We start from the raw sequence: 22,260 nt of genomic DNA, 5'->3' as shown, positions 1-22,260 counted from the left end.
CCTGCCTCCGCAGCCAACTCTTAGGTTCGCACCTTGTGCACCAGATGAGCGTTGAGAGGATACGTGTCATACTGAACGATAACTTTACAACCTACTGTACATAGCAGTATGTCGAAAACGGTGTTTATTCGAAGAAAGCCAGTTGGGATTACTTTCGGACTTGTGTCAATATTATTATTATTTTTCCAGATATTTTCTAGAGGCTCAGGTAGGTAAACAACCTATATTTCCCCTGCTGATTTAATGAGTATTGATATAATATGACAAACCACACGGGTTTGTTAACCCGACTAGAAACGCGTCGAGAGACAGAGACAAAGACAAAGAAAGATACACCTGTGTAGGAGTTAAATTATTAAAACAGTTCTGTTGTATTTGACCAACACCTCAAGGTTTAGGGTAAGTCCATGAACAAACAAATATAAATCAGATGTTATTTCAAGTGAGAATTAAAGAAATTGTCAAAAAATATATAATATATAAATATTGTATACAAAACGTTAAATAAGATATCCCTCTGATATCACCATTATTGTATTGTATCTAGTGTACGTCTTTATTCTCTTGTACCACCGTGCATGGTTTTGAGAAAATAAACTTGTCTTGTCATTGTTATTTCGCGGCGTAGTGGTTAATTTACTCGCTCATCACGCTAAATGAAGCCCTTGACCATTTCTGGTGTCCTCCGCCGTGATATTGCCGGAATGTTGCTAGAAGACGCGTAAAACTAAACTCACTCACTGTCATTTCACGTTTCGTAAAGGGTCTATAACCACAAGTCAGTTTATTGCTGTAATATTGCTGAGCGCATTGCCACAGGACAAGGACACATGTTTGAAACTGAGTTTGATAAATAAATCCTCCTCGTTATGACCTTGTATACCAGGTTGAACTCCGCGTCTCTAACAGGTAAAATAGCGTGGTGGGGTAGTCTGGTGGTTAAAGCGTTGGCTCGTCACGCTGAAGACCCTGGTTCGATTCCGCAAATGGGTCCAATGTGTGAAGATCATTGTTTTGTTTCCCGCTGTGTTATTACTAGAATAATGGTACATACGGCGTAAAACCATTTTCACTACACGTCACTCGATGACCGATTTCGGTGTCTGTCAATATGAGAATGTGTAAAACTCCATAATTGTGATTTGTCATTGAATTCGAGGATATTCGATGTAGAATAAATGACCATGTAATATATAACGGTTTTTTCTTTTTCAGTATATTTTACGGGATGTTTGTTCAATAAACGGAATTCGGCCATCCCTTCGTTCGTTTCCGCGCCCATTCCCGACGTTCACGATGACCATTCCCATGGGAACAGAGAGGGGAGACAACCTCGAAGAATGCGGACTTCCTACCCTGACTCTGACTCAACTATCTATTTGAAGGAAGAAACTGCTGATATTTACCGCAAAATGCTTATTGACGCAACACCATTCCAAAAAGTGATCACGGGTTTAAAAAGACAGGATGTTCCCGACCTTGGCCTTAAAGATTTGGCGGAAGTGCTGTCCAATCTGTCGTCTGCTGTTGAGCTCCAACACCATCTCTATCTCCGACGTTATGTGCACCGGAAGTTGGTGTCACAGATTCCATTCCGGGAGTTCACGTCAATGAAGGCTGTATGTACAATTATATGTATAATTATGAATTGACCTTAACATACTTTGTGTTTATACGCTATGTAAATGTTATTTGCGGAAATATTTTCTTTTTACTTTTAAAAGTCAGTAAACACAAACACATACAGAAGGGCATTCTTTAGATAATAACTTTAACACAGATGACTAGTTTTACCAATAGTACAAAGTCAGATTATAATAATGGCATACAATCACAAAGTATTTGTATACAAAAGCAAAGTGGATATAAATACCAAGTTTGAAAATATTGTATTATTAACTGTGTTAATTATCAAAGCGAATTTACAATAATATTACGATAGATATTTTGTCTTTAAATCATTGTGGTGAGAACAAACAAAACATATCTTCAAACTATGTTCAAGATTTACACTTTAAATATTTAATTCTCTCCACTTACACACAAACCAGACAATACTACAGAGCCTGTATCGTTGTACAACGCAGTGTGCACTGTTTGATCGCTATTACCTATAGGGAATCCTGGCAGTAGTAGTAGTAGTAGTGGGGAATTATACTCAGTTACTCTGTATATTAAACGATGCATTGTATATTACATTATATACACTAAACTCCAGTAGAAACGTTACCCCCCATTATTTATGAATTACCGAAAAACTATCAACGATTGGTTAGAAGCCATTAGTTCACAAGAAAGCTGAACAACACAGTTTTATGCAAATCACGAAGAAGATATTTCAGATGCATTCATATTTAGGTGAATGCATCTTTTTCAGAAGAAATGAGATGTCCCGTTTTCGACCATGCCGAAACAGTAACAGTGATTTAGATGTTCAGAAGAAAGACTGAAATAAAATTCTGCTGCGAGCCAAAAATACACCATTTAAAATCACCATTTTCAGCTGTTAAAAAGGCAATAGACTGTATATAGACTAGAATGCATGATATGATAAACAAGAACGAGAAATATGTAACGATTGAAGAGAGAGAAATACCCATTTGGATGGTGCAGATGGGGTCGACATACTGTGATGTTGCTACAGACAGTCTAGGGTCACCGTAGACAGACCAAGAAGTGGACATCCACACAACAACGATAGCTGCGATAGATACGTATATACTTCATCAACGAAGGAGGGTAACGTTTCGTGTTTAGTGTATTATGTTTTATTGATATTTCCTCTTTCCCATTGTGTGCTGTTTCAGGACAAGGAACTTGAGAACATATACCTGCAACGTCGCGAAAGACTAGACCGCTTCTGTAAAACCAAACCAAAGTCTGTAAGTCTGGTTGGGCGTTTTCATGTGGATCCGAAACGAGAGACTATGTATTGTGGAACAGCCAAATGTGGATCCACTTTTTGGCGCCGGATGTTCGACGTCATGACCGGAAATGATCCAGACATTACCTCCCCATTTGAAATATCCTATGGTTATGCGAATCCTCTTTTGCTTCAAACCATCTTAAAGAAAACAGAGAACATTACCATTGTCTCAGACATATTAAGAAAATATTTTCGGTTTGTGTTCTCTAGAGAACCATATGGCCGGTTGTTTTCGGCGTATATGAATAAGTGTTTTGGGGTCGAAAAACACTACTGGATGACTGTCGGTCGAGAGATCAAACAGAGGAGCCCCAACCAGTCACTTAGAAGCAAGGCTTGTGGCCATGACGTTACCTTTGCTGAATTTGTCAAGTATGTGATAAATGAATCCAACAACAACAACACTATGATGGATGAGCACTTCGCCCCACAGAACACTCTTTGTGGTTTATGTAACATACCATATGACGTCATCGGTACAATGGAGACGTTTACAGATGACACGCAATACATTTTACGAAAGATGGGTTTTTACGGCAGAGACTTTCACTTCAAGAATTTCGAAGAAGAAATAACTGGTGACTTCATAGCAGACGAAATTACTCGAACGTACATATTTCGTGATGACGTCACTTCCTGCATGACGTTTCCAGACAGTCTAAAACGATTATGGCGTTTGTTCCAAATTTATGGCATCTTGTCTACAAAGGATAATTATCCATTCAGTAGGTGGGAAAGTGAGACGCTGACTATATTGAACCTGACGGAAACAATTCTCCAGTACCGCAGTCGTGGCAGACCCGCACCCAGCCATAATAAACATGACGCCATGTTGCAAGCCTACCGAACCCTTTCCCACGCGGATCTACAATCACTGCGTTCACTGTTTGAAGATGATTTCAGGATGTTTGGGTATGAGAGCGAACCGGCGGACATTTTCAGTATGACTCCAGTTAAAAGAAATCATACTGACTTCGATTATTTTGACATTCTGTGAGCTTGTGAAATTGTACAAGACGAGTCTTTCAAGGCGCCTCAATTCGCTGCTTAGAGTCACGTCCCATTAATACATCAGGAGTCTGTGATCTTGGATTTGAATCCTACTGTGCAACCACCACAGGTTTTAGAAAAAAGGCGAACATTTATGTATATCGGTTTAAGGGTGATCGTTATGGAGATGGATGTTCATGAAGTCAATCACCGGATTGTCCGGTACAAACTCCATTACTTTTTACCTCCGTCATACAGATGGAATATTGCTGAGTGTGGCGTTAAACAAAATAAAACAAATACTAAGTAAACACAATGCTGGCACGTGCGCTGATATACAGTTTTGCTCCCTGCCAAACATGCAACGCTATCCTCATTAAAAAATTTGAAACTTCTCAGTATCCTTCATCATATTATTTTTAAGTTCACATTTCCCTTTCAATCGCCGAAGACACTTCTAAATAGGAATATTTCCAAACTTAGTGTGCTACTTTAAAATTATACTTTTAAATTTTGTGCAATAGATTCAAAACATCTTGGCGCAAATATCACCAACTGGAATAGCTTAAGTTTAATATTGACTGTTCTGAAAATTTTTAAAGATTACACATACTCTAGTGGTGCTCAGATACATTAATCATTTAATGACTTAGTTATAAATGAAACCCCGTCATTACAACTAATCATTTCAACATTTAATTACCTTAAATCGACCTTTTTGACAACAGTGCACAATTCTTTCTCACGAACGAAATATCAACTAATCAGAGGGGCGCGCCTCCTTGGTGAAATGTGAGGCATACCCATGTGGGTTGCTGTAGTATTCATCTACATTTCAGGGGTGGATTATCTTGTGACAACGTTTTGAAAAATGAAAGCTTTGTTTTCTCAATCTACTGCCATTTGATTTTGTCGTCTCCTTTGCTTGTTTTCCGAGATAAAACTTGTTTTCATCAACGATTCTGTCAAAATTGCTCGTTGTCATTATGGTTATAAATCGTGTCATAAATAAATAAATAAATAAATAAATATAAATCGCAGTGTCACGCGAAATCTTTCTTGTCATGACTCAAAAACATATTTAACTACGAATAGCAAGTAGTTTTGCTTTTTTAACTTGATGAAACCGAACCATTATCTAACTGATTTTTAAACTGAATTTAGACCGTTACACCACTCCTTGTCACGAACATCTGTCAGTCTGAAAATAAATGCTATTTAGGATCGTTTTCACCGAGTTACAAAATCTAAACTACATTCTGCTGGTAGTAAAATATGTATTGGAGGCGAGATGGGTGTCAATATACTACTTACATTATATTACAAGTTGTGTCCTGCAAAATCCTTCAGATTACCAATCATTTACTAGTAAGTAGTTTTGATTTTTCAACTCGATGAAAATAAATCTAAATAGCATCTTCTTTCTTAGAAGCGAGAAAGGTGTCCAACCACCCGATTTAATGCGTACAGGCTTCCACAACGCTCACTTCGCACTCACAAACAACATATTTAGCACGAACTGAGGTGTCACGAGGAAATCTGTGCTTGATGACACCATCACCCGACACCTGTGAGCATTTGACAGCAACCTAACGATCTGGCATGTCTTTGTCGATGTGGAGAAATTAGCAAATAGACGAGCTTGTTACTCACTTAATATACGATTGTCGAATAGGGACTCAAATAGCAGAAAATGACGTCATCGAACACCTGCGTGACAATTTTCAGAGGGTAACATATCACCTTGGAGAATATCATGGTGATGACCCAGTTAAAAAACTGGCTGACGGGGGCAATGACCCTAGCTGACCTTGGGATAAACAACTTTCTCATGCATGTGTGCATAATAGGTTCCCGAACAGCTCCCCGTTCATTCAAAATTCATTTGCTAGAAATAATACACGCATACACATGACACTTGACTGGTTCTGGTAGCCGTTTACCTCGAAGACAGAAAATGGACAAGACTAGTATCAAAGAAAACAAAGGATGTCATCAAGAGAGAGAAACCAAAAAGAAGGGGAGATACTCTCTGACACTGCCTTGCGTATGCCGTTGATTGTCCACTTTTGGGGTGACGACTACGCTGGTTCCAATTGAGAAGACGTTTATGACATACCTGACATGTGCATAGTAAGTATTTTAAGAAATCCATATTTTCTAAAACAACTGGTCTTTTAATCTTTTCGTTTGTATGCTTAGTTTTTTTACTTGTCAGACTAGACATTTCTACGGGTTTGAAACAGAACATGTAAAACAGTCTTCTGTTATCTATGTCAGTCGTACTGTCTTATATTTGGTTTGAGGATTTACTGCAGAACAATCAGTTTTTCCCCGAAATACGTAAAGAAGAAGACGTCAGTGCCACAGTTCGAGTGAAGTATTGTCTTCTAAAGACGACTGGAACAAAGGCTTATATGTATTTGAATGGGGGGGATCAAGGAGGAAGACTGTGGTCAGTCTAAAGACAGTACAGTACTGCCTACGCTATAAAGGTGAAACAGTACTCATGATTTGGCAAGAACGTCCTCCTACATCCAACAACCGCGAACAATGTTGATGAGGGTTGTTTTATGCAATAGTGCTTCCAGAGGGGTTATGTCACTACAGGGGTGTGATGTACAATACTATGTGTATTTGTGGTGATTTGGTTGTCGTTGGTTGTCACTGACTGACATTAAAGTTATAACAAAAAGGCAGGTGCATGTAAGGTAGAGTGGCACAGTGGAAGCGCACTGGGCACATATTCCAGACGACTATGGATCGAAACCACGCTCTTCTCTTTTTGAACACGACTGGAGTTCATCAGACATCTGTATAACTGGATACGAGGGAAACCGAGCTTCATTTAGACGTGAACCCGTGACAGTGATACTTCATCTGCAACCAGGGAGCCAGTATTCAACAGGAACAAGAAAAGGAACAGGAGATACTGGAGAACCTATCTGGATGACCCTATAAAATGGACCAAACATAATTTGCAAGGGCCAAGGGCTATCCCAATCCTTTTACTAACGTGGATGATTATGTCATATATTACGAGAAGAAAGGGGTGAAGATGGACCTACCCCTTTCTACAGATACTTTTGCTCTAATGTCTCAAGTCGTTCAACCTCCTAAAGCAAAGCTGAAGAGAGAAATTGTTGTCCATAGGGAAAACAGCACTGAAGCAGTGACAACAAAGCGAATGAAAACAGATTTTTAAATAGAGACAAAAGGCTAAAATGTGTCATTTGTAGTGGGACTGCCGACGTGTGAGCAAGCAACCCTGTCCCGTATACCCTAAGCAATATGTTTGGGCTCATGACTTGTCCCGTCATATTCAAACAAAACATTCAGGAGAAGATCTCAAGCGGCAGCAGCAGACACAGTCACCAGTGCAGCCACAAAATTTACACTGATGAATAATACACTCTTACATCCATATAGCATGATCGTTTCAGGGCCGACCTTCTGTGGGGAAAACATACTTAGTGAAGCAGCTTCTAGAATGGATGAACATTAAACCTTATCCTGAACGTATTATATGGCTCTACAAACGATGGCAGCCCTTGTATAACGCCATTCAAAGTCATGTCTATCCCTACGTTGAATTTCATCAAGGCATTCCTTCCGACCTGGAAAAGGTTGCGTTTCTGGACCCTCGTAAGGTCAGAGTGGTTATCCTTGATGACTTAATGTCAACAGCCAGCAAAGATTCATCCAAGAAAATAACATTCAGTCCGACTTACGCTTTCAGAGTGAGCAGACGTGTGGCGAACACCGCTCAACCATCCCATCTTGTGATGACGGTGGTCTCCTGTTTCAAGATCGTTCTGTTTTGCAGAAACACAGAACAAACTGGTGTTCCGGAAAGGCTTCAGTGGGTCCACCAAGGGTGCCCTAGGTTAAAAGGAGGGGCATAGAGTCACCAACTTCTCCCCCGTGAAAACACCCCGTCCTCTGGTGGACTGTGATTTTTGTGGACAAGTGTTTAGCAATCACCACAACTTGCATAAACATTTCCATGATAAACAGTGTTCTGAGATGGACAATGATGAGTCAGTCGTCAACCTGGTCTGGGATGACTGGTTTGGAAGAAGTGATCGATTTATTGCTTATCTGTACCATATGCAGTGGGGTCCAAATACACTTTAATTACTCAAGCAAATACACGACTCGAACACTGTGTTTGATGATGTGTTTTGTTTTTTTATTTTTGCAAACTTTACAAACACTAGACTTGGCTAGAGAACGTCATTGTTGCTGTTGCTGCTGCTGCTGCTGCCGATGATGATGCAGACAGTGAAGGACAGGACGACAGTATTGCACAGTAGACTATCGGTCCGCTCCTATCCCTTAGTTCTACTCATTTGAAACGGAGCTATAAAAAAATGAAATCAGTATATCTCTCTTGTTTCTTAACGTATTGTATCCACCTTTAGCTACAATTAGCTGTGTGCCTAGTGGATGTTGTATTCTACACAAGGAGCTGGCTGACCTCCATTGAGCATGGGAGTGTGCATGCAGGGTGGACCATAGTTGTAATAGTATACACCAATGTGTTGTCATACATACATTTAACGCTATGGAGTGGCACCCACTTTCTGATGGAAGTTTAGAACGTTCAAGGGAAACACACGTACAATGTCCATGACGTGACCTTCGTGAGACAGCTATATGACAGATGCAATTCCTTTTATAATGAAAGACAGGGTGCCTTTCATTGCTGCTTAGAGCTATATTTTATGTACCGTATATTCCCGTGTAATATCACGAAAGTATATTTCAGGTCCTCAGTGGCCTGTCAGGATGATCCAATAGTACACCTGCCTGGAAGTTTACGATGATTACAGCCACTTTGTTATGAATGATCAGTGAAATACCTTTTAAAGTATACAGTATTCATTATTTTTACCAATTCTTTGCTCTTAGTCATTATTAAGATGCTTACCTACCTATTACACACAATAAATCCACCACAAAAGAATATATAATCCTGTCCGGCCGCCTTTTCCAAAATGGAATGTGCCAATACAATCTCAATGTTTCCTGTGTCGTCACCTACCGCTGGTTTTAAGTCTACACATAATTGGGAGATGTTGTATCAAGGAAACTGGTGAGTTAATGTATAAAAAGTTGAATACTTTCTGGGAATGACATTCTCATCATGAGTTTAAAAAGAAAACGCCATGCCTACGATGCGTTATTCAAGTTACGAGTTGTTGCTCAAGTTGAAGGAACTAACAACAGTGCTGCTGCACGTGAGGTTGACATCAACGAAAAACAAGTGCGAAAGTGAAGAAAGGAAAGGCCATGTTGATGGAGATGCCAAAGAACTAGAAAACAAGGAGATTCGGAGTAACATCAATTACCAAGCTCGAGGACGTCCTGACTGTGTGGATACTTGGAACTTCTTCAACACCGTATACGAGATTCATTGAGAGGAGGAATTCCCTGAGGGAAAGGATACACATTGCCCAGAAACTACCTGACTAAGTCAGCATAAAAGTGCATTTATTTCACGCTTTTGTTATCAAGGAAAGAAAGGCTGTCAAATATGATCCATCACAGATAGGTAACATGGATGAAACACCTCCTAGTTTTGATGTGCCTGGATCAAAGACAATCGACGTTAAAGGAGCAAAGACAGTACTGTGAAAACAACAAGGAATGAGTGAGTGAGTGAGTGAGTGAGTTGAGTTTTACGCCGCACTCAGCAATATTCCAGCTAGATGGCGGCGGTCTGTAAATAATCGAGTCTCGACCAGACAATCCAGTGATCAACAACATGAGCATCGATCTGCGCAATTGGGAACCGATGACATGCGTCATCCAAGTCAGCGAGCCTGACCACCCGATCCCGTTAGTCGCCTCTTACGACAAACAACAAGGAATGAGAAGCAACACTTCACAGTTATACTTTCCTGTATGGCAGATGAAGCCAATGACTGTGTTTAAGCGTAAAACATTGCCAACGGAAAAGTTTCCTGCAGTTGTTGTGGTTACAGTTCACCACAAGGAATGGATAGACGAGACGCTTGTCAACAAATGGGTTGAAGATGGATGGTCTGCGAGACCAGGTACATACATGGGCTGCAACTCATTACTTGTTTGGGACATGTCTAGAGCCCATTTGTGTCCTTCTGTGAAGAGGAAGTTGGTCGAAAAGAAAACGCACCTGGCAGTTATTCCGGGTGGTTACACGTCACTGCACTGTTTCACTTAACAGGCGATTCCAAAGGAGCGTCAGGAAAAAGTGGTTCGTTTGGATGGTTAATGGAGAACACTCTTACACAAAATCAAAAGCAATGAGGAGGGCTCCGCAAAGGTAAGTGGCGCGGTGGGTGAGGGAATCTTAGAGGGAAATCCGAACAAGCGTGGTCGTAAAAAGTCTTTCTTGAAATGTGGAATTTTGAATGCGATGGACGGTTCTGAAGATGATGCCTTGTTCGAGGAGTTCCTGACACGCAAACACAGAAATGAAGACGAGAATGTCCTTGTGTGCGATAATCTATAGGATTATTATGATGACTCATGCGGTGACCAAGCGTGGATGGAACTGGCTGGCGAGGACAGCGACACCGAGTTTGAAAGACTTACAACCCATGATTTGTGAACGAAATGCCATCACTTGATATCACGGACTATTTCTTCTGTATATTGAGTTGCTTGTTATGTTATGTTATTATTGTAAATGGACAAAACGGCTGATAATTTTTTATCAAAATACCATCGCCTGATATTACGGACTGTGATTTCTGTATAATGAATTGCTTTTATATGTTACATGTAATTGTGAATGGATGTCAAGGACTATAATTACAATCCGTGTTGTTATTTATTTGTACATGCTTCGTGAAATATAACTGATTCTCAATGAACGCGGAAATGATATGTTTTGAATCAAAAAATGACTGAAGTGTTTATTTCCCGTGATACTTTTTCTCTTGGGTTCACATTTCTATACTCACCGATTTCACAAAATGGTGTCTTGTTATTGATACATGCAGCGATCGTCGGGATATAAAACGAAAACAAACACAGGTTTCCACAATATACTGGTAATCTTTATTGTGTATGGTAAAACTTTCACAAAACATACTGTCCCTAGATTTCGCAGGTCTGGACTGGTCTGGGCTGGTCTATAAAAAAACAAACACAGGTTTCCACAATATACCGGTAAATCTTGAATCCCAGTATGTAATATTCTCACCAAACTTACGTCCAAGATTTCTCTGGTCTGGTCTCTGTTGGCAGGGACCCATTGCAGAGGGTCGGCCTATGTATGGGATTAAATTTTGACACTGATTTTGAGGGTCAAGTAAGGGGGTCGGCTTATCTATGGGGTCTTCTTATACACGGTAACATACAGTATGTTTTAAAATACATCAAGTATTATCATGATGCATTTATTCAATGCCATACTATTTAGTTTGAGAGAGTCTGGAGCAATTCACAATTCCATCCTGTTTACACAACGCGAGGTCGCCTCTTCCTACACACATTCAATCCCGAGGATTGTCAACACAAATTTGATACGCATTGCCCCGAACTGCCTTATTCACTCTCAGTGTGGGTCACCAGATCGTGTCTCACTGCTTGCACTGTGTTGTTGTGCTGGACCACACCGACGTGTATATTCGTCTCATGCGCTTTGGTGGTTGATTTATTCCATACAACTACACACACATGGGATTTGGGTTTTACATGTCAACATCACCCTTGAAGTTCCCCATCATTTTATACACTGGGTTAGTATGGACTCTGAAACACTTATTGATATATGTTGGCATTCCCAGGCAGAATACAATGATGTGATGTGACGGTGTGCCATGCCGGTTCCCATGGGTACGCGGTCATCGACCCCAGTCAGCGTGAGTCACCGCGGAGTGAGTTCGCTACTGGCTCTGTACGCTGATTAGTCCAAATTAATGGCGTGATGTGGTGGTGTCGTGTGTCATGCCGGTTTCCATAGGTACACGGTCATCGACCCCAGCCGGCGTGAGTCACCCCAGAGTGAGTTCGATACTGACTCTACGCCGATTGGTCCAAAGTAATGGCGTGATGTGATGATGTGATGTGTCATCCATTTCCCATGGGGTGTGCAGTCATTGACCCCTCCGTCCTCTTGAGTCACCCTGAACCCGTTTCCCATGGGGAGTCAACCACCCAGAGTTACGTAACCTGTCTGTGGGTTTGTTGGTGACGAGAGTGCGGCTTCTTGGCAACATTTTATCGCTCAATATTAATTAACTGTGCGGGGTTTTTTTTAAGAAAAAAAGGTATTCCGCTTAAGACTAACCACAAGTCTTTCATATGTAATGGTTAAAGGAGTACAAAATGTGGGTTTATTCGTTCTTTAAAGTTGAAGACCCGTGAAGGTCCCGGGGTAGAATAAGCCTTCAGCAGTCCATGCTTGCCATGAAAGGATAACTTGGTTGGCACATGTCATCGGTTCCCAATCGTGCAGATCGATGTTCATGTTGTTGATCACTGGATTATCTGGTCCAGACTCGATTATTTACAGATCGTCGCCATATACATGTAGCTGAAATATTGCTGAGTGCGGCGTAAAAGATCTTCTTCCAGTCGAAGTTTTGTCTCGGTCGGCCCTGCTGCTTAATTACATGGCAAGTTGGCTATTCAATCCAGCTTGCTGTAATTATCCCAGAAGGGTCGTTGGCGTCAACGTCACCATCGGCGTCGGCGTTCCCATTATTTCCGTAGCATAACTCAAGAACTACTTGAGCAATCTTCACCACATTTGGTATACTGTCTTTTCATATCATGAAGATGTGCCCCATGGGGGTTGAAATTTTCTCTCAATTATATATTTTTCTGTTTCAGTGGCAACAAATATGGAATTTTAAACATTAAGTTAGTTTTATATATTTCAACCACTTCGAGACTTATGGGCATATGCACCAATTAGTCAGCATATTTTTTATGCGTGACTTTGTGCATTTTACTAATATTTATTCTAGAACATTCATTGAATGAGGAACAGTTTGTAGCTGAATACAGTTGTTTAATTATACATTTACGTTGCATTTCTCTGCCTTCCTTCACGTAACATCTACGTCACCTGAAAACAAATTGGTAAGACTTTCTAAAGTACTGTTTCACGGTTGCTGCCACTGCGGTTTCGAACTGCGGTTTCGAATTGCGGTTTCCGATGAAGTATGATCTTTTAACCCCTACTTACTTTTTACAGTACATATAGATACATCGGACATCACTGTTTTACAAAGTGTGACGTCATAGATTATGATCCCCAATCGCACGTCTATCTGTCCCAACTTCTATTTCCTGTTTTTAGACACAAACACTACGAACAGTCCCAAAACGACACAAATCTCTTCATCCCGTCAAATCACATAAGGATGTCATGGTTTTTTGCCCACTGTCCAGTTCTTGAAATACAGGATGAGGGAAAAGAGAAAACCTGCAAGATATGAGCCAAAAGTCAACTATTCATTGGCCGATAGATGAATACCGATACAGAATAGTCTCCGTGACAATTAATCTCAAGGTGTGTATAATTATTAAATAAATAAGATCTAAAAAAGTTAAATGACAATGTTTGAAAAATGAACATTCACAAAGAAAAACGAATTAATCATTCAGGTTGTACGAAACACAATAACCTACTGATAATAGCTATACCAGCGGACAGCAGGAACAGACCGTGCCACCCCAAAGTATCCTTCAGCTGAGACGAGATCGTTGCTCCAACCAAACTGAAAGCTATCTGAAATCATGAATACAGCATTAGCATTTACTGAAGATCAAATGGAATCAACAATCCGGAGTTGAGAATCAATCACAGCGGAACTTATGAATCGGATTCCAGTTCTCAAAGTCGTTGTCTATTCATAATTGTAGGTAGAAGGAAATCCCTCTACGCTTTACTTGTCCTAACTGTTCACGAATATAGATCGAGCAAGCATGTTATCACATGCCATCGTTCCCATATTCCATCTTATTGAGCGACCGTTTGTCGTGACAGATTTGAATGACTCGGTGATTGTTTACATCGGTTTCCATTGTTGATCAATGCTCCAGGAGTCAATCAGTGGACTGTTTGATCAAGTCTCAGTTACCAACACATACAAATCAAAAGCAAACCTCTATACTATACATACTCCTACGAAATGGGATTGGCGTGATAGGTTGAAACAGCTTGTCAGACTGGATGATTTGTTTATTGCTGATTTTCATTTGCACTAATGGATGCTCCTGGTGTTAAGTACTACATTGATTATGGACAAACCGAAGTCAAAGGTACCCCATTTTACTGCTCATACCTATTCCCTTTGATCTATGTAAGACGTGATATTGCTCGTCGTAGATTGATCGACGATTTCGGTGGCAATCATCAAATTGCTTGGTTCATCATCGAAATAGCATCCATACCGTGCATCCCTATTGCCAGCTGCTCCTAACAATTCAAGCTCAAGCACATGAGAGCAAGTTACATACAGTGAACTTTGTCTAATTTGGACCGGATTGGGACCGACTACAAAGTCCAAATTAGACAGCAGTCCTAGTTACACAGAAATTTCCTATAAAGAAAGACAACGTCGGGACCGTAAGTTCACTCCGGTATATACAGCAATCCGAGAAAGACAGAGTCCAAGTTAGACAGAGTGCACTGTAATTGCATTTATTCTTAGAATTTCAACCCCAGGGGCCCGTTTCACAAAACTCTCGTGAGCCTGAGATCTCGTAACCTGGCATACTCTAACATAGGAGGTGCAAGTGCTACGAGGAAAGTTACGAGATCCTAGGCTTACGAGAGTTTTGTGAAACAGGGTCCTGATCACTTACCCCAGCAGTGTGCACAAGCCCATAGTTAACGGAGTAGTACTTGTGTCCAAACATCTCAATGGCTATTAGCGGAAGGATGCTGAATATACCGTTCATAGAGAAGCCGAGACAGCAAACCCAGATGAAGAACATTGGCTTGCCCCCGTACTCTGTAGTGGTTAAGGTAGCTTGAAATACCCCGCATGCTGTGATAAGGGATACGAGGACGGGCTGGAAGTAGGACGTGCATTTATCTTTGATAGAGAGACTGGTGGATATAGCACATAGAGAAAAAATACACAAGTAGATAATTTAGAGAACCATCTTTCGAAGAACGGTCATTTGAGATGGGAAGACATATATCAAATGACACTCGTGAGTCTGTTGAAATTCTGGGTTCATGTTGCTTTGCGCCATTAGCCTCAGAGGACTTACATGTCATGAATCTGGACTACTTTGCATGAGTAAGTGAGTGAGTTTAGTTTCACGCCGCAATCAGCAATATTCCAGCTATATGGCGGCGATCTGTAAATAATCGAATCTGGACCAGACAATGCAGTGACCAACAACATGAACATCGATCTGCACAATTGGGAACTGATGACATGCGTCCACCAAGTCAGCGAGTCTGACTTACTATGGCAGAGGAAATAACCGGTGAAGACAAAACTTTTTGACCACGAATATTATGATGAAAACAAATTAAAACTCTTATTTTTACCTTGTATGAATACCTGTCAACCATGTAACCCCAGAACAGGTTACCAAGGGCGTTAGCTACAGCAGCAAATGAGGACACCAAAGACAGAAAGTAGTCATCGGGGATGAACGTTTCTCCATACGACTAAACAAACACGTGTATATAATCAACTGGACATCCTTATCGGGAACATAAAACATGTACAGTAAAACAATCTATGGAAACATACATTTTGATTAGAGAACTAAAAACAGACTCAGTTACACACTATATTCTAAATTCTGGTTAGATATAAAAAGAAGAAATAATTGTTGCTTAGGATACTTTTAGGTGAAAGCGTCAAATTCGACTCCAATCGTAGAAACTTCCTTTCCAAGTTTACTTTTATACTTTTAGGAGAACTACGTCAAATTCACTTTCATTTCTACAAAATAACCTCCTTTCCATGCAATATCATATGAAATTAATCAAGCTTGAGTGAGTGAGAGTGAGCGGGTGAATGAGTTAATCCACTGAGATTTTGAAATCAGCTTGTCAAATGTACAATTCCTCCACATATTTTATCAAACACCATAAGATATGATGTTTGTAGGAGAAATTAAACAGGAATGTCATTCCTGTGAATGACAGTATTCTCACTGATACGTGCCTTGTAAAAACCGTAGAAGATGTCAATGGACACTCCTAATGTGCAGTACACCATCCAGACGATGTAGAACCGGACTGTCTTTAATGTTTCCATCGGACCGAGATCTCCACTGTCAGCATGAGTGAAAAGCCACAGTATATATCCAAAGCACAATAAATAACACTCACGCTTATAACGAAATAGCGGGTGTAACGAATTGAGCTAGGGGTGATGGCTACATTCTGTATAGTTTAGTCGAAATCTATATAATGAACTATGATTATAACCAACACAAATTAATGGTTCCTACGAGTTCGCCATAACCGGAGTTTACCGTACATTAATCAGAGAACGTAGAACCAAACTGTTACTGGTATTTCTGATATTCTGTATATATGATAAAAGAACATATCCCTTGATCTTGTCAGAGATATATTTTTATTTTTCCAAGGATTTATGATGATTATCGATACTGCTGATTATACCTTTCAAATACCTTTGATCTCTGTTTTCGTTTGCTTTAGTTCCGGGTTGTCCCATTTCTTGACCTATTTCATTCAGTTCAGGAGCCTGAAACATATGGTTGTGATATAAATCATTTAAGGTATTGAAGCATATACTTGTGATATAAATGATTTAAGGTATTGAAGCATATACTTGTGATATAAATGATTTAAGGTATTGAAGCATATACTTGTGATATAAATGACTCAAGGTATTGAAGAATATCCTTGTGATATAAATGACAAAAGGTATTGAAGAATATACTTGTGATATAAATGACTCAAGGTATTGAAGAATATCCTTGTGATATAAATGACAAAAGGTATTGAAGAATATACTTGTGATATAAGTGTTATAGGTTATTGAAGCATATCCTTCTTATATAAATAATATACGTCAGTGAAGCATATACTTCTTGCGATATAACTGACATATGTTATTGTAGCATAATGCTTGTGATGCATAAGTTATTGCAGCTAGGTTATTGCAGCTTATGCTTGTTATGTAAATGATACAAATTACTGAGGCATATATTTGTAATATACCTGGCACACGTTAGCGAATCATATACTTGTAATATAAATGATATACGTTAGTGAAGCATGTAATATAACTGATATACGTTAGTGAGGCATATACTTGTAATATAACTGATGTATGTTATTGAAGCATATACTTGCAATACAAATGACATACGTTATTGGAATAAATAAATGCTGTCTTATAATTGATGTACGCCTTTAAAGTGTGAGTATCTCTGACAACTTGACAAAGCCCTTACACTCACATCCTCATCCAGCATTTCTGGATCCTTCATAAGCAGAACCCCAACTGTACTCAGTGCTGCATATATGCCTCCCAAGAGGAGGAAACAGTAGGGTACTCTGTCAAGAACACTATCTTGGGTGAAATAACTGGAAAGAAAGTTGAACTTGTCCTGACTACATATCAGAGCTATCGGGTATGCTGTAAAACTCAAGCGTTCTTCATAAATATGTTCCACTGCCGACAATTCTTATTAAGAAATATAGAGAAATAATGTTTTCGAATGTACCTTTCCTCTACGTAAATAAAATTACCAATGAATAAACATATTTAAGTTCATTTAGTGTTAGACACTATTCATTAGGAGCCATGCTTAAAATTGACATAAAGATATTTTGCGATCTTGCACAAACTGTCACAAATCAATTAGAATATCATAGGATATATGTGTGTATGGTTAATCACTGATTGTTGTTGATATCCTGGTCAGGGGAGAGATTGTCAGGGTTGATGAATCTGGTGATGATCTGGTTCAGGGCGAATGCACTGCCACCATACCAAGCATCGATTATTCCAATCACCAGACCTTTTCGTTCCGGAAACCACTACACACAGAACATCACAATGTAACATTAATAGCGTCGTGTTTGCAAACACATCCCACACTATACGCTGTTCCTGCACTATTAGTAATATCAAAACTGAATTATTCGTCTTTCACGTTCTATTGTTTAATCACGTCACTGAAGACGAAATGCAGAAATGTTATGTTGCTTTGCACATATTACATATACAACACTGGGTATGTTTTACCAAACGAGTAATAAATAGAGATTATTACTCAAACAAGTGTGTCACACAACATATACGAAACGTATAGGGAGAGGCAGGGTAATGCATGATATTGTACGAGTTTCATCTAAATTGTAAGACACACTTATTCGACTGTAATAATTTCATTATTACCCATTTTATTCACGTATTGTACATTTGCGAAGTAAAACACGATAAGTAAGTGTGACCTTCCTCTTCATTGACGTCACGTTCATTGTTTAATGACGTCAAAGACAACGAAATACAGAAACAGAAACAATCGTTGCTAGGCAAAAGCGATCATATGTGCACATGTGGACATATGATACATATTACACTGTTTCACCATATGGGGAATAAAAAACATTATTACCAATGGTAATATAAAGACATTAATTTGCACGCAATCTGATGGGAAATATCTCAACAACAGCCCATGCCGATCGCTTCCAAATCTAACTTCTGGATGCAAGTACGTTGGGCAAAAATGTCGGATGAAGATGGAAATTGTTCTTTTACTTCTGTGTCAAAACGAAACGCGGGCAGATCATGGGTCTAAGGGGCACAACTCTGTACTTCACCGCTTCCATCACATGTGATATGACGACACTTACCTTAACAGCCATCCTTAGGCTGATGGGATATGCCATACTCTTCCCCAGTGCGTAGAGAACTCCGTAGGAGAGGATGGTGGTGATGAAGCTGTAGCTGACACTGAAGTATGTCACCGCGATACCGACACTGACAAACACAGGGCACATTCATCTCCCGTAATACATGTTTTAAAATATACTCATTCACCCAAATGAGACAATATGTCTCGCACCTTCTCACAATATGTATAGACGCCCTGTGCATCCGTCATTTTCATTCTTGTTTAAAACCAGTATCCCTACAATTCTTCAAATAACTGCAATTTTGAAAATTTGTTCTGAATTCAAATCTAAATTAACAGACAGAACACGCTGAACAAGACAAGCGGAAACCTTCATCTATGGCTTCACATGCGACATATAGGAAACACACAGATCGAATTATCGACATGAGTCGAGCCTGCATAAGTCTTGTAAATCATTGGAGACCGAACGCTTATTTATCATATATTAACACCGTTTCATTCGTGTTTTAGTACTGCTGAAAGAAATACATACTCATGACATAGGTCTGACAGAATGGATGTGGAAAGGGTTTTGTGTCACTAGCGAGTTCCCACCAACCACCATCACTGTGCTGTTTTTTCAAAGTCTCCAGCAAGACGGGCATTTTTGCCTGTGTTGCTGGAACGGGTGAATAGAATTTTAAAAGGTTTTGAGGTTGTAAAAATCTATTCACGCAATCCTGCAAAACGAGCAAATCAAGTTGGTGTCGTACCAACGACTGTGGTGTTTACCTGAAAACCCATCCACCGATGAGTATGCAGATCCTGGAGGGAATGTATTGTTCCGCCATACAGAGGATGGGCATGAAAAAGCTGGAACAGATAATGTTTCCGGTGCTGATCCACAATGTGTCCGCGTACATCACATCCCTGGACAACTCGCTCCTGTTCCTCAAGTACGAGGTCATGTACGTGTTCATGTTGCCTGAAAACAATCACGATGTTCAAATGGGGCAACAGGTACTGTGAATGCCTGAATAATTGTTTGTTTGAGGTTATATACATAATAAGCGATTGGATTAGCCTAATGGTTAAAGCTCGTCACGCCGTTGACCCGGGTTTGATTCCCCACATGGTTGCAATATTTGAAGCCCATTTCTCGTGTCTCCCGTTGTGGTATTGCTGGAATATCGTTAGAAGCGGCTTAAAACTTTACTCCCTCTCTGACCCTCAAGACAACCATGGATTTCTTTCTGGAAGCTATATTCTGACAAGACATAACCCTGGGTATTTAATGATCAGTAATTGTGTACACATGCGACGATGTGTCAGTAAATGTTGTTATACTGTAAAATCGCAGAAGGCAATAGGCCTGGATATTTAAACTCCACAGTTGTCTCTAACAACAAGAACTGAGTACTTGGCGGTTTCACGGAACAGGAGGTCCAAAGGTATTTCTCTTAACATATGCTGACAAATTAAGGAGTTAGAGCAAAGTTCAAATAAAAAACGACAGAAAACCTGTTATGCTAACTCGCCAAGGGAGGTTTATGGACACTGTATTAGAAAAAATACATGTAATTATTTTCCTTATTGTATGGTTGGTTTAAAATATACACTATTAAGATGACCAAAAGTGAAGGAACAAAAGATTACAGAGCTACGACGCCAGCTTCAATCCTAAGGTTAAAGGATAGTTACTGTAACAGTATTAGGTCTTGTTAAATATTTCCATGCCAGAAAACATAGCACAAGAACGACGGCATCAATGATGGTGAGTCTACATGGCGTACTGCATGACATTTTGCATGGCGTACTGTGTGACATTTTGCATGGCGTACTGCATGTCGTGCCGGCGTATTGCATGGCGTACTACATGACAGTTTGCATGGCGTACTGCATGTCGTGCTGGCATATTGCATGGCGTACATGGTGTACAACGTGGCGTACTGCTTGGTGCACTGCATGCCGTACTGCATGACCTAGCCACCAGCTGATACGAGTGAATGAACTCACCAAACGTGTATCCGTTCCCAAGAGAAAACACTACCAACGCACATCCTAGAACTGTGACAGCTCCACGGATCGGTACACTGCAGCAGATCAAGCGAGACATGGTTTGATGCTCAGCAGTTTCACACTTGCCAACAATGAAGTTAGATACAGGCGGAGGTGTTATCACTCCAAATAATTGTATTCCTTGGAGGCAACAGTAGGTGTTAGCTGGGTACATTCCGTCGCCAGGTATCGTACTTATTTGGAGAGTAGTAACTGTAACTTTGGCTGACCTTTGTCTGTGTTACTAAATTACAGCCCTAATACATTAGGACTAGACCACTAACACAAGTACATTAGCCCTCTAGTTAAGCCCCAATTTCCTAGTCCCTCCAACACAATACAACAAATAACATAACACGCATTGGATGGCAATTATGTGCACCGCCGCGTTTATTGCGTGAAAGAAAGATGTATATATTTACAAGTATAGGGGCTGATACAAAGCAAGCGACAAGCCTCTGAAACACTGACGAAGAGCCTCTCATGTGACTCCACATAAGCCAAAGAGACAGCGAAATGTCTCACAGTCGGCACCAAGCATGGTCGACAGCGACAAGCCTCTCAAATGGCGACAAACCTCTAAAAATGCCGACGAGTCTCTGCAGTAGCAACGAGCAGTGACTAGCTGCTCTAATGGCGAAGGGCCACACATTAGAAATAGCATTTCTCCCAGTCCCTCCAACACAATACAACAAATAATATAACACACATTGGATGGCAACGCTGTGCACCACCGTAAGACTCAAAGAAGGGGCAAACTAAATTCCAAGTAACTGCAGAACTTCCAAAAGCGCCTCAGCAGAATCTTTGACATAAACGCCTTCAGCGCTCTCGCTCTGCCGTGCCTCTTAAACATCTTAAATGCCACTATTAGCAGCTGCTGAGCACCACCTGCGTTCAAACTGTGCAAGCCGTACTGCCTAATATCGGAAACAAACGGCAGAAAACGTTTCAAAAACAGCTCTCTCAAACGAGAATAAGTCACAGCTCTATTTTCTTTTCTGAGCTACAAACCTATCTTAGCATTTGGAAATGTTCTTATACAAGTAGTCTTGTGATTCTTTGGGAAACTGCTTTAACGCCAAATACTTCTCCAACCACATGACTGGGCCCATCTTGGCACCGGTCCTGCTGATCAATAACCATGCACAAGCTACAGACATATCAGTCTTTGATTTCTCAATGAAAACCATCCTATAACCTTCATTAAAACAAAATATCAGTACGCCTTAAACGCAGCAGATCTCAGGAACCCTGCATAGTCAAGCAGGCACACTGAAACAGTGCGTACATCTTTCAAACACCCTGTATCCGAAAAAACATCAGCCAAACTTTCTAACAGATTGATAGGCTCTTTTTAACAAATTGGTCTAGCCAGTTTGCGCTTAGCAGCCCCCAATACATTTCTCATCAGAAGACTATCTGTAGGACTTGGCAAGCCTGTATTACTATGAGCATGACGAGTACTGTAAAAAGCCGCATGTATG

The 22,260-nt window shown here is 40.2% G+C and overlaps 2 protein-coding genes across 2 annotated transcripts; one reads left to right on the top strand and one right to left on the bottom strand.

Moving 5' to 3' along the window:
* Positions 1-1,340: 1,340 nt before the first annotated feature.
* On the top strand, positions 1,341-3,923 carry LOC137281056 (carbohydrate sulfotransferase 9-like). The gene is made up of 2 exons (XM_067812203.1): positions 1,341-1,619; positions 2,808-3,923. Exons 1-2 carry the CDS (start codon positions 1,341-1,343, stop codon positions 3,921-3,923), a joined length of 1,395 nt encoding a protein of 464 aa, XP_067668304.1.
* A 9,361-nt stretch (positions 3,924-13,284) lies between these two features.
* Positions 13,285-20,831, bottom strand: LOC137281055 (uncharacterized MFS-type transporter YhjX-like). The gene is made up of 11 exons (XM_067812202.1): positions 20,732-20,831; positions 19,508-19,700; positions 18,732-18,858; positions 17,770-17,909; positions 17,321-17,453; positions 16,531-16,605; positions 16,057-16,176; positions 15,429-15,551; positions 14,729-14,938; positions 13,550-13,649; positions 13,285-13,343 (listed from the first exon to the last, which is right to left on the bottom strand). Exons 1-11 carry the CDS (start codon positions 20,829-20,831, stop codon positions 13,285-13,287), a joined length of 1,380 nt encoding a protein of 459 aa, XP_067668303.1.
* Positions 20,832-22,260: the final 1,429 nt, after the last annotated feature.

The sequence above is a fragment of the Haliotis asinina genome, chromosome 4 (genome assembly GCF_037392515.1).
Source record: "Haliotis asinina isolate JCU_RB_2024 chromosome 4, JCU_Hal_asi_v2, whole genome shotgun sequence".
Lineage (NCBI taxonomy): Eukaryota > Metazoa > Mollusca > Gastropoda > Lepetellida > Haliotidae > Haliotis > Haliotis asinina.
This window is presented reverse-complemented; position numbering and strand designations above follow the sequence as displayed.

Bases quoted from the DNA above. Each gene is read 5' to 3' on its own strand.
- LOC137281056 (XM_067812203.1), top strand. From the start codon at position 1,341: ATGCGGACTTCCTACCCTGACTCTGACTCAACTATCTATTTGAAGGAA. The intron at 1,620-2,807 runs GTATGTACAATT...GTGCTGTTTCAG, and splicing joins AGTTCACGTCAATGAAGGCT to GACAAGGAACTTGAGAACAT.
- LOC137281055 (XM_067812202.1), bottom strand. From the start codon at position 20,831: ATGTCTCGCTTGATCTGCTGCAGTGTACCGATCCGTGGAGCTGTCACA. The intron at 16,606-17,320 runs GTAAGGGCTTTG...CATATGTTTCAG, and splicing joins TGCTGGATGAGGATGTGAGT to GCTCCTGAACTGAATGAAAT. The intron at 16,177-16,530 runs TATTTGAAAGGT...TGGCTTTTCACT, and splicing joins ACGAAAACAGAGATCAAAGG to CATGCTGACAGTGGAGATCT.